The sequence below is a fragment of the Pseudonaja textilis genome, chromosome 1 (genome assembly GCF_049901715.1).
Source record: "Pseudonaja textilis isolate UNSWEBS1 chromosome 1, rPseTex1.2, whole genome shotgun sequence".
NCBI lineage: Eukaryota > Metazoa > Chordata > Lepidosauria > Squamata > Elapidae > Pseudonaja > Pseudonaja textilis.
In genome coordinates this window covers 11,302,361-11,315,758 of record NC_141990.1, presented here as the reverse complement: position 1 = coordinate 11,315,758, position 13,398 = coordinate 11,302,361, and the positions used below count along the sequence as shown (strand labels likewise).

At 40.1% G+C, this 13,398-nt stretch overlaps 1 protein-coding gene across 3 annotated transcripts in view; it reads right to left on the bottom strand.

Annotated features, from left to right (window-relative positions):
• SGSM2 (small G protein signaling modulator 2) overlaps positions 1–13,398 on the bottom strand; it is a 135,076-nt gene that overhangs the window by 36,175 nt on the left and 85,503 nt on the right. For all 3 annotated transcript variants that reach the window (XM_026710171.2, XM_026710173.2, XM_087926096.1), the window contains 4 exons: positions 9,985–10,119; positions 7,778–7,902; positions 2,338–2,405; positions 382–545 (listed from right to left, as the gene is read on the bottom strand). In XM_026710171.2, the coding sequence (XP_026565956.1) occupies positions 382–545; positions 2,338–2,405; positions 7,778–7,902; positions 9,985–10,119 (492 nt within the window). The remainder of the gene's footprint in view (positions 1–381; positions 546–2,337; positions 2,406–7,777; positions 7,903–9,984; positions 10,120–13,398) is intronic.

The window sequence follows — 13,398 nt, the reverse complement described above, 5'->3', positions numbered from 1 at the left end:
GATGAGGCTGAGGCTGCCATACTTAAAGATGAAGCAGGCAGGTAAGCAGAGAGGACCAAAAGCCAAGAATGTTTTTTAAAAGATTCCTTGGGAAAGTTTAGAAAGTGCCAAGTTGTTAAGGAAACAAAAAGGAAAAAAAATGCCACCTGGACCAGATAAGACCTTGTATCTGAGCGCATGAGAAACTCCTCCCCAAGCCCCCTCAAGAGGCTGAAGTTGCCAAGGTTGGACATCCCTACTCTAGAACTTGATGCCCATCAATCCTTCTCCAGAGAGATAGTCCTTGCTTAACAAGGACTATGTGTTCATTAGAGGTAGTAGCAGGTTGGAGAAGGCTGAAGCAGAGCAATGATTCTACAGAGTTGGAGTCTCTAGCCTTACCTTTCCCTGTTGGGACCACAATGGAGGCTCCAGCTGTCCACGGGGCAGGAGGCCATTCTCAAGGCAAGAAAGGAAGGCCAGGAGATGTCCACCAGGTGGAAAATGGAGTGGGGGCCTCTGGATACCATCCTGGCTCACCAGCACCAAAGTCCCACCTTGGTCAGCTGCAGGGAGAAATGTTCCTTGCTATTGGTTTCTTTAAAAACCACAGCAACAAAAGGCACAATAGAATTGCAATCCTAAAACACAACCCGTTGTTGAAGTTAAGAAGGATCCAAAGTCCATTTTAAAGAAACTACTTAGGAATGCCTTGCACATCTATTTCACGGAATCATAGAATCACAGGCCTGATAGAGAACTTGTGGGTCTTCTAGTCCGACCCCCTGCTAAATGCAGGAGTCTCATACCATCCTAGTCAAATGGTTGTCTAGTCTATTTTAATGATCCGCAACTGGAGGTAAGCTTTTTAAAAACAGAATTGGAATGGATCATCGAATCCAACCACCCTGCCCAAGCAGGAGACCCTACACCATTTTTAACAGATGGCAGTTCATTCTCTTCTTGAAAGCCTTCAGTGATGAAGCTCCCACCACTTCCAAAGACAAGCTGTTCCATTGGTCTCTGTCAGAAAATTTCTCCCTATGTCTAGGCTGAATCTCTCCTTGACCAGTTTACATCCATTATTCCTTGTCTGGCCTTTGGATACTTTGGAAAATAGCTCGACCCCTTCCTCTCTGTGGCAGCCCTTCAAGTATTGGAAGACTGCTATCATATCTCCCCTGGTTCTTCTCTTCACTAGACTAGCCAGGCCCATATAACCATTCTTCATATGTTTTAGCCTCCACTCCCCTAAGTAACTGTGAGGGGGATCTTGGGAGTCCTAGTGGACAATCATTTAAATATGAGCCAGCAGCATGCTGCAGCTGCCAAAAAATAGCCAACAGAGTTCTAGGCTGCATAAACAGAATGCCACTCCAAATGAGCATTTACTGGTGAGGAGGGTCAGATATATTTTTCAAAGGCTACAAGTTTGTCACTGCAGCACTCTCTCTCTCCCCTACCCCCATACAAAAGAAATTGTCTGCTTATTTAAAACAGAATAGAATAACAGAGTTGGAAGAGACCTTGGAAGTCTTTTAGTCCAACCCCTTGCTTAGGCAGGAAACGCTATACCATTTCAGAAAAAAATGGTTATCCAATGTCTTCTTAAAAACTTCCAGTGTTGGAGCATTTACAACTTCTGGAGGCAAGTTGTTTCACTAGCTAATTGTTCTAGTTGTCAGAAAATGTCTTCTTAGTTCTAGGTTGCTTCTCTCCTTGTTCAGTTTCCCACCCATTGCTTCTTGCCCTGCCTTCAGGTGCTTTGGAGAATAGCTTGACTCCCTCTTCTTTGTGGCAGCCCCTGAGATATTGGAACACTGCAATTATGTCACTCCTAGTCCTTTCTTTTCATCAAACTGGACATACCCAGTTCCAGCAATCGTTCTTTATATGTTTTAGCCTCCAGTCCCCTAATCATCTTTGTTGCTCTTCTCTGCACTCTTTCTAGAATCTTTTTTACACTGTGACCAAAACTGGATTAAATATTCCAAGTGTGGCCTTACTAAGGCATTATAAAGTGGTATTAACACTTCATGTGACCTTGATTCTATCATTTTGTTTCATCAATTACTAGTTTCTTTTATTCAACATATTAATCATCCTATGTTCTGGAGATCATCACAAAGTTCTCCAGCTACTTCAATTTCCTTCTCTGACAGCACTCAATTAAAGTGGATGCGTACCAAGTTAAATCACCCACATGAAATCGGTGCAATTCATTAATAAATTAATGTGATTAATGTGTTATTTCAAGACAGATTTCACCAGTTATGGCAACTCTGAGAAAAGATGCTCTCTTAAATCACTGCTAGCTTCTGTTGTAGGTGTTCAAACCCATCACATACGAAGACTTACGTTGTTGATGGCAGTGGATGCAGACAATTTGGCTGAACGGTACAATCAAGGCGTAGTCCCAGTAGATGCTGAAAACGAAATCATAATGACACTGAAGTGTGACAAGAGTTGAAAGGAGAAGGATGGATTTCCATTCCCTCAGGGGTTTAAACAGAGGCAAGGCCACCATCTATCAAGAAAGCTGTAATTTGGATTCATGCATAGAAAACTGGATTTTAAGGTACTAAACAACACCATTGGACCTGGAATAATATTCAATGACAACAACTATGAAGATGGCCCTTAATCCATCTTGTCACTGAAGTGCAGCATTGTTTACATGAAAAAAAATCAGGTACTGGATGGGTATATATGCCCTCAGCTTACAGCCAAGCCAGATGTATCCAAGAAGTCTTACAACACAATGAGTTTGTCAGCCTTGGAAGCCATATTTTACTTGGAAGCTTCGAGGCTGCCACATTTAGTGCCTGGGAATTTGGGAGGGGGGATTTCACAGAGAGATGGAAGATTAGACTCAACAACGTTATTTCTTAGAAAGCAAGGACATGTTACCCTGCACCTGGAGAGGAGTGTCTGGAGGAATGTCTCCAGTTGGACAGCATTTGATTGGGCCATGTGATGGACTGGTGGGTGCAGGGGATGGATCTTTGAATTTCTTTGGGAGGGGAATACCCGGAACTCTCAGATTCGGGTTTTCCCAAATGTGCCTGTATGACAACTCTAATAAAATGGAACTTTGAGAAAATGCTTGTTTCGGAGGTTATTGGTTAGGAGTTGGTTAGTTGGAATGAGTTTTAACATATGGCAGTTATTATTTGATAAAATTCTTGCAATCTGAGTGACCAGCAGCTGGTCCATATTCGTAGAGAAGAGTCTGCTGCTAGGTTTTGGGAGAATTTGAAGAGGATTATGTTCGTGACAGTGTAGGTGCACACATACATCTTACACATGAACTGTTTAGAGCACGTCTTCTGAAAGGTGGAAATATATTAGCTCATTTGAACTTCATGAAAAGAACTTTTCAAGAGCTACATGAAAAGGAACTGATATTTTCAGAGCTGCATCAAGTTTACATCATTCTTTCCTCACTGGATGGAAGTTATGATGATTACATATCTTCACTGGAAGTCCTGACCAAAGATGAACTGACATTGACTGACATAACCGGAAGGTTGTTAGAAGAAGCAAGAAGACGGCTAGATAGGGACCAACTGAGGAAGAAACAACCACAAGAAAAGGATTTGTGTTCAACTGCCTATACTGTTAGGAAACGTTTTTCTTGTGGGGCTAGAGGACATATAGCTAGATTCTGTAAGAAAGGAAAAAAACAGAATACTAGTAATCACCAGAAGGCCAAGAAGAATGTTAGTTTAGCTATGTCTAGCAATTCAACTGTAAACCATGATCTGTGGGTTGTTGATAGTGGAGCATCACAGTGCATTACTAAAGAAAGAGAGAGGTTTGTAAAGATGTCTACGAGTAAACAACATGTATCATTTGCAAATTGATGGAAGATGAAAGCTTCTGGTGAAGGTACTGCATATTGTTTTTATGCAAATGAGCATTTAACTATTTCATATGTACCCAAACTGAAATTTAATTTATTATCAGTAAAGGCTTTATTTAATCTTGGTTATGCAGTAACCTTAAGGGGAGATAACTGGATAATAGACAAAGAGGGTAAAGTGTTACTGCTAATTTAGAGAATGATTTGTATGTGATACATGATGACCAGTTAAAAAGGCTAACTCGATTTATAACAATGTTAAGCCACATGATGAATGTATACATTTACTACATAGACATCTAGGGCACATTAATTTCAAAATGTTGAAACAAACTGTTGAATTGTCAGATGGAGTAAAATTAAAACCCTGTAGCAAGTATTTAAACTGTAATGCTTGTAGCCAAGAGAAGAGTAAGGTTACTCCTGCAAACAGACTAAATGGATTTAAGACCAAAGAACCTTTAGAGGTTGTTTTTGCTGACATCATTGGTCCTAAGAAACCTAGTTTGGGAGGTGCCTGCTATATTTTGAGTATAATGGACCATTACTCACGGTACGATTTCTGCTATCTCCTGAAAAACAAAACAGAAACATTCCAACATTTCTTTAATTGGCTACAGTTTGCAGAGAGAAAAATGAGGAGTAAAGTAATTACTTTAGTTACTGATAACGGGACTGAGTTTTTTAACAAGAGATTCCAAACTATGTTAAAATTGGCTGGTGTAGAGCATAAACATTCTGCGCCTTACAGACCACAACATAACTCATTTGTAGAACGAAGAGGGCAAACATTACAAGCCATGGCTCGCACTATGTTATCTGACTCAGGTTTGCTGAAACACTGTGGGGTGAAGCCATAATGTGTAGTAACCATGTGTTAAACAATGTGGTGAATACAACAACTGGATAATTGCCATTCACTCGTTGGCATGGCAGAAAGCCAAATTTAAGTTACCTACACACATATGGAGCACCAGCATGGGTGTATATTCCCTCACAGGTAAGACTGAAAGGGCAACATAGAGGTAAGAAATTATTTTTTGTAGGTTACAAAGCCAATCATTGATCGTTTAGATTTTGGGATCAAGGCACAGCTTATGTTTATTGTAGTGCTAGTGCAAAATTTCTTGAGCACGTTGGGTGGGATAAACTGGAACAGGAATCCAGAAATAATGTTATTATTGACACCCAAATAGTCCCTAAAGATGAAATAAGTAAACCACGAACAGCCATTAAAGAGGAAGAACAGGCACAGGAGGAGGTAGGAGAACAGGCACAGGAGCAGGTAGAAGAACAGGAACAGGTAGAACAGGTGAGTCCACCAGTAAGCCCTGTATTACCAAGACGTTCAACCCGTGTAACATGACCACCTGATAGATATCAGGCTAGTGTTGTATGCCAAGTGAATACAGTCCCAAGTAATTATAATGAGCTAAAACTGTACCCTGCTAAGGATCAGGCTGCTTGGCAGGAAGCAATGGAAAAGAACTGAAATCCTTAAAACTATTGGAGGTATACGAAAATGTTAAGTTACCATCTAGTAAACATGCCATAGGATGTAAATGGGTTTATAAACTTAAGACAGGTGTAGATGGGACTGTTACCCATAAAACCAGGTTAGTAGCACAAGGGTTCAATCAGACAGCAAACAACTATGATGAGGTGTTTGCACCTAGTCTGAAGGCTACTATATTACAAGCAGCATTAGTGTGGGCAGCTAAGGAGGAAGACATTGTAAATCATTTGGATGTAGAGACGGCATATCTGCATGCACCATTGCAACACACTATATATTTAAAGAAACCTTTAGGTATCAAAAATGATAATACAACTGACTGCTGGAGATTGAAAAAGAGTCTTTATGGCTTAAAGCAATCAGGATATGAGTGGAACCAATGTATAGCTAAGGAATTAACTAAGATAAGTTTTGTAGCTGGTATGGCTGATCCATGTTTGTTTAAAAAGAAAGTAATGGTATAATTTCATTGTTGCTATTATTTACTGATGACATAGCATTAATCACCAAAACTGAACAAGAAGCTACTAAAATAATCTCACTGTTAGAAAAGAAATTTAAGATAAAACAGTTAGGAGAAATTAAAGAATATCTTGGTTTAAAGATAGATAGAACTAGGGGAGGATACAAAATCTCACAGGCAGATAAAATTAACCAATTACTAAAATTTTTTAAAATGAAACTTTGTAAACCAGCTAAAACACTGATGAGCCAGAAATTTAGCCATAGTGATGTTCAAAGTCCTGTTTTTTATAAGAACATTTTTCAGTCCTTGATTGGTAGTTTATCTTATCTCAGTAATTGGTCAAGGCCAGATATAGCATATAGTGTTAACCAATTAGTGAAATTTAATGCTGAGCCAACTGAAAGGCACTGAAATCTGCTAAACATGTGTTAAGATATCTGAAACAAACAATGCACTATGCATTGTATTTGGAGCCTAAAGATGAACTGAATTTAACTGCATATGCTGATGCAAGTTTTGCTACAGACATAAATACACGAAAATCTACATCGGGTACTGTAGTATTATTGGGAAAAGCATTGATTGGTTGGAGGTCTATTAGAAGTTTGTCAACAATGGAGGCTGAATTCTCATGTTTGTCTTTACTATGTAAAGATTTAGTTTGTTATAAGCAATTATTAATTGATATGGGAATTGATGTAACAGATTCTATTGTTATTTACGAAGACAACCAATCAGCAATACAGATGGCTTCAAATATTGCTGTTAAGACAAGATCAAAACACAGAGATTTAAGATATTTAAATGTGAGACAATGTATGCAAAGTAAGATGATTAAACTGGAATACTGTATGTGAGAAAATAATATCGCAGATCATTTTACAAAAGCCCAAGGCTTATGCTTATGTAAAGCATAAGGCTTGCTGTGAGGATTATGGACTTAGAATGTAAGGTTGTATATATTGTTGTACCCAAAGGGGAGAATGTTAGGAATGTAAGTCACCTAACAGTTGGGTTGGAAAATATATAAACCAGGATAGACATTTTAATACTGTATCTTTAAGAGAATGCTAAAACTGTAATTGGGTGTGGTTCCTCAAACAGTCATAAGATGGAGCCAGAAACCTGGGTTGTTTTAGTCCTGTTCTGTTGTCCTGGAGAGTGTTGCCGTTCCTATTGAGTGTTACTGATCATAGGTAGTCTTGGATTTGATGTAAGTCTGTTACTGAACTGTTTTTGATTCTGGACTTTGTTATTTGGATTATCCCTGAACTGAAAACTGACTGCTTTAACTGTGAATGACTTGGACTGCTTGTTTGGAATTTGCTTAATCGTTTTACTGGAAATAAAAACCTACATTTTACTATACAGTGTGGCTGTGTGCTGTGTGTATGTTATTCTTCACTACTCTCACTACGTCTCCCTGTATGCGCTCATTCTCCTAACGGGGGATTACCTCAACAACCTGTAACTTGTATTTGTATTAAAACTTTAGTCTTCGCCTCCCCTTCCTGCTTCCCTGGTATCATCCTACTTTAAATCCTACAACAGTCTAGTCCTGTGTTTGTCAATCTTAGCAACTTTAAGATGGCTCCCAGAATTCCCCAGCTGGGGAATTGAAGTCCAAACTTCTTAAAGATGTCAAGGCTGAAAAACATTTCAATCTGACAAACCCAGCCACACCTTGCAAAACTTGTGATTCTGAATAAAATTTGTGAATGAGAAACAGATGTTAGCAGACTCCTGTTTTTTTGCTACCATAGATTAACACAGCTTTCTTCATGCACTATTGCTCTTGAATTGCTCTTCCACACTGTTTCTCTTGCTATTAAATTAAGAATTTAATAAGGATACTTTGCTGAAAATACTTTGGAATTTTCTAGGAGCTAGGATCACATCTATATGTCTTTTTCCTTGCTACCTTTAATCCTTCGCCCAAGGAATGACTTACCTTTTCTCCAGTTCCGAATCCCCCAGGTTCCCATTCATGAGCTGATTTGGTGTCCATTTCAGAGTTAAAGAATCAGAAGACTGATGAAGAGACAGATATCCTGGAATGGCCTCCATGTCGTCTTTCTGTTCCAAAAGTGACCCCAATGGTGATAAGAAACAAGAAGACAGAAATATCGGACATTTGCTGAAGGTCAGGTAGTCCCTGAGTTACGACCACACGAGCCAAAATTTCAGTTGGCTGAGCAAGACAGATGTTACATGAATATTGCCCCATTTTATGACCTTTCTTACCACAGTTGATAAGTGAATTGTTGCAGTTGTTAAGTTGACTTTGCTTATTGGAAGGTTAGAAAAGGTGATCAAAAGACCCTGGGACACTGGAAATACATGTATTTAAATTATAAATAAATGCCAGCTGCCAAGTGTCCAAATTTTGATCATGTGATCATGGGGGAGACTGCAACAGTTATAAGTGTAAAAATGGTCATGTCAATTTTTTCACTGCTGTTGTAATTTTGAATGGTCACTAAATGAATGGTTGTCCCAAAGGTGCTTTTCCAACCACAGGATAATCATGGGACAACCATGACTTGATGATTGAGAATCTCCATAGACAAAAATGTTTTGTTAACCTGGACTTAAAGTTTAATCCATTACAAAAAAGTAAGTATTTTATGGGAAGAAAGGCCCTGAGAAGAATCATATGCTCAAAACTCATTTTCTGCTTGATAATGTGGGATGGATACATTGGTACAGGGAGTCCCAAAGGTGCTTTCTCAAGAGGCAACTGGACTTTCTTGTTTTTCTTTGAAGAAGTTTCGCTTCTCATCCCAGAAGCTTCCTCAGCTCTGACTGGATGGTGGGGAATGGAAGGATTTATATTCCTTGCAGACAGCTGGTCATTTGCATTCTTTTAGAGAGTTGTTGAGGCCACTTGGAGGTTTATCTGTATCCGCAGGGTCACCTGAGTAGTGCAAATGGATGTGGAGCCTTCTTGGAACTGCTGAAAGGGCTGTGTTGTAGACTGGAGATAGATGATGTTGGCATCCCTCCCCTTCTGTTGAGGGAGGGCTGTTAATTTTGACATAGATGGCCTCTTTCAAACCAGTTCAATTTTGACATAGATGGCCTCTCTGTCCAAAATGTGGACTTCACTGTCCTCAAATAAGCAGCCTTTTTCTTTTTAACTCTCTAAAAGAATGCAAATGACCAGTTGTCTGCAAGGAATATAAATCCTTCCATTCCCCACCATCCCGTCAGAGCTGAAGAAGCTTCTTGGAGGAGAAGTGAAACATCTTCAAAGAAAAACAAGAAAGTACACTTGCCTCTTGAAAAAAAAGCACCTTTGGGACAACCATGACCTGGATGACTGGGAATCTCCATAGATGGGTAATCCTAAATTTATGACCTTTCACTTAGTGCCCATTTGAAGTTACAACAAGAAAATGACTTAAGCACAGTCCTCAAACCTATGACTGTTGCAGAATCCCCGGGACTCCTTTGACTGTGATCTGGGTCCTTGGCGCTCACTTTTACGACAATTGCATTGCCCTAGGATTATGTGATTGCCATTTGTAACCTTCCCAGATGGCTTCTAACGAGCAAAGTCAATGGGGAAGCTGGCAGGGAAATTGCAAATCGAGTTCATATGATACATTGCTTATTGACTGTACTGATTTGCTTAAAGACTGCAGCAAAAAATATGTAAAATTGGGTGCAGTCACAATAGCTCACTTAACAACCATACTATCAAATTTTCTGATCCCAGCTGTGGTTGTAAGTCAAAGATTACTGGTATATGACCTACTATACAGTTAGTTCGTTTAGTGACTGAAGTTACAACGGCACTGGAAAAAGTGACCATTAAGACCATTTTTCACACTTAACAACCATTGCAGCACCCCCATGGTTACATTATCCAAATTCAGAGGCTTGGCAACTGACTCATACTTATGATGGCTGCAGTGTCCCGGGGTCATGTGATCCCCTTTTGTGACCTAGTGACAAGCAAAGTCATCGGGGAAGCCAGATTCCCTTAACAGCGGTGTTCCTAATGTAATAACTGCGGTGATTCACTTAACAACTGTGGTGAGAAAGGTCGTAAAATGGGGCAAAATTCACTTAACAATTGTCTCACTTAGCCACAGAAATTTCGGGCTCAATTGCGGTCGTAAGTTGAGGACTTTCTGTACTCTAAGCACTTACCGGCTGAACCAGCACATTGTTCTTTCCATACAATAAATGTGTCCGTGAGTTCTGGTGCAACGATTCCACATAATCTCTGGCCGAAGCGGCAAAGCGGTCTTCTGATGTGCTTCCACTTGAGTGGCGTTTCCTGATCTGAGGCACAAAAGAATCCAACATTGACATCAAGTTACAAACAAGAAAAAGCTGAGCACTACTCAGATGACCCTGAGGACACAGATAAACCTCCAAGTGGCCTCAATGACTCTATAAAAGGATGCAAATGACCAGCTGCCTGCAAGGAATATAAATCCTTCCCTTCCTCACCATCCAGTCAGAGCTGAAGAAGCTTTTTGGATGAGAAGCAAAACATTTTCAAAGAAAAACAAGGAAGTCCAGTTGCCTCTTGAAAAAGCACCTTTGGAACTCCCTGTACCAATGTATCCATCCCACATTATCAAGCAGAAAATGAGTTTTGAGATGATGCTTCTCAGGGCCTTTCTTCCCATAAAATACTTACCTCTATATAATGGATTAAACTTTAAGTCCAGGTTAACAAAACATTTATGTCTATAGAGGTTGTCTCCAAGGACAACCTTGCAAGCTACTCACCATTCAGCTAATGTCCACCAAGGCCTCTATTACCGCAATTTTTTTTTTTATTAATTGAATAAGTTGTCCTTTCCATTCCTGGTCTCCATGAAAGATTTTGTTTCCTTATCATTAATCCACTATTTCCTGAATCTTCCCCATCCCCTCCAAATATCTTGCATGAACAATTCAATTTCTAACATAAAGCATGCTGCCTGCGTTTTCTGATAAATTACAGCAGGTGGAAACACCTAGATCAGGGATGTCCAACTTTGGCAACTTTAAGACTTGTGGACTTCAACTCCCAGAATTCCCTAGGCAGCCAACTCCCATGATGGCTGGAGAATTCTGGGAGCTGAAGTCCACAAATCTTAAAAGTTGTTGAGGTTGGATACTCCTTGGCTGATCTAAAAATCAGTCAAGATGATCTTGGCTGATATAAAAAAACAAAGCAGGATTGAGTGGAAAGTTGGAAAATGCTGAGAACCATAGGTATGTTCGCTTAACTGAAATTATGAAAAAGGATGAAAGGCGCATTGGGACGTGAGAAGAAAATGGGACATCCACGAGAATGATAAAAAAGACCAGATGGCAGTTGTTGTAGTATAGACCAAGCCTTTTTATGCTTTTTGACATTGCATACATGTGCAAAGGGGCAGGGTTTAGGTTCACACTGCCATTGACTACTATGGTGCTTGTTATGATCCTCCATGGTGGATACAAATACTTCTTCATATTTGCCATTGAATAAAAGTAAATAAATCAGGAGATGTCTATACCAGAAGAAGGTAATGGCTAAACTATTGTTGCCAAGATGTCATCACTGAGTTGAGGTCAACTCAAGAAAGATTTTATGTTTCCAAATGAGAGAGATATATATAACATACTGCTAAAATTGTGATTCCCTGTAACCTTGAATTGGGTGAAATGGTGCATCACTGAGCATCATTTTTTGAACCAAGGTACCCTCAAGTGGGCTAATTTACAGAATAGGTCCAAATTCTGGAACCTATGGCTCCTATGGATTTGGCAAGTTTTATATAACAGTTTATGACATAAACATTATCATAAAGGTGATTCTGATGTAATACGGAATGTTATAAAGCATTTCCTGTGCTGTTGTTTAGCTACGCTATACAATTCAACGGGTTATTTTCAAGGCAGATATCTCTCTCAAGATATCCCAGCTTTTTGAGTGAAGGCAGTATTTGAGAAGTTGTATTGAAGGAACTGAGGAATCTGATAAGAAAATATCTCTGAAATTATGACCCAATGCCGTGATGGCGAACCTATGGCATGTGTGCCACAAATGGCACGCAAACCACAGGCAAACTGCTCACTGCTCACTGCTCATGCGCACGCCTCACAGCTGATTTTTTTCCCCCAGTTGGTTTGAAGCCTTTTTCGGCCTCCTTTTTCCTCACTTGGAAAAAGCCTCTGCAAGGCATTTCAGGACGAATTATAGGCCCATTTCATCACTTCCTGTAATTCCGAAAGTGACAAAACGGGCCTATAATTCTACTGAAAAGCTTTGCAGAGGCTTTTTCCAAGCCTCTGAGAGGCCGAAAAAGGCCTCAAACCAACTGGGGAAAAAAAAATCAGCTGGGAGGTGCACTGCAGGAAAGGGGGCGGTGGGGGGATTGAACGTGCATGTGCAGGAAGTGTGGGGAGGGGTGCATGCATTGCATTCTGGGTGCTGGCACACAAGTGTGTACGTACCGGTGCATGTGCAATTTTTGGCACAGGAGCCTAAAAAGGTTAGCCACCACTGACCTAATGGGACACAGGTTGTCTAGTATGAACTAAACGCCTTGGTCTACAGAAATAACCCTGAGTGAGGATCATACTATAATAGGATTGGAAGGGACTTTGAAGTCTTCTAATCCAATCCCCTGTCCGTGGCAGGAAATCTTATCATTCTGGACAAATGTCTGTCCAATCTCTTCTTGAAAACTTGATGGAGTGATGGAGCACCCAAAACTTCTGGAGACAAGCTATTCCACTGATTAATTCTTCACTCTGCCAGGAAGTGTTCCTTAGTTCTAGGCTGGATCTCTCTTTAATGATCTTCCAGTTGTTACTTCTTGTCATGCCCTCAGGTCCTTTGCAGCAGGGGTCTCCAACCTTGGCAACTTTAAGCCTGGAGCTTTGCTAGCTGGCGAATTCTGGGAGTTGAAATACTCTAGGCTTAAAGTTGCCAAGGTTGGAGACGCCTGCTTTGGAGAATAGGTTGAGCCCCTGTTCTCTGTGATAGTCCCTCAAAGTACCTGAAGACTGCTATCATATCACCCCTAGTCTTTTTCTCTTCATTAGACTAGACATATCTAGTTCCTTCAGTCATTCCTCATATAGTTTAGCCTTCAGATCTCCTATCACTTCTTTGCTATTCTCTGCACTGTTTTTCGGATCTCAATATCTCTTTTACATCATGGTGACCCATCAATCAGCATCGTGGTGACCCATCAATCAGGGAGTATTTGTAAATTTCAGAGAAAATTACAAGTCCCAGCAGATGCAGACACCAAGAGCTGCTAGGAGTTTTAGTTCAGCAAAATCCAGAGAACCAAGAATTTACTAATCCCTGCAATACTGAGATCCCCCCCCCCCGAAAAAAAGATAAATTATATTACAATGCCATGTTCAAGTAACAAAGGTCAGAACTGGCCACCTAACTCAGCAGCCTACTTTGCAATATAAATCCTCGTAATTAATATTAGTAGAGTTGTGCAAAACCATTCATAAAAGGGAGACAACCGAATGTATCAAAACAGCATTTTTGAGTACAATACAAGCTGTTCCTGCTACTCTGGGAGTATTGTGAGATCAAAACAGAGTTGTTTTGAG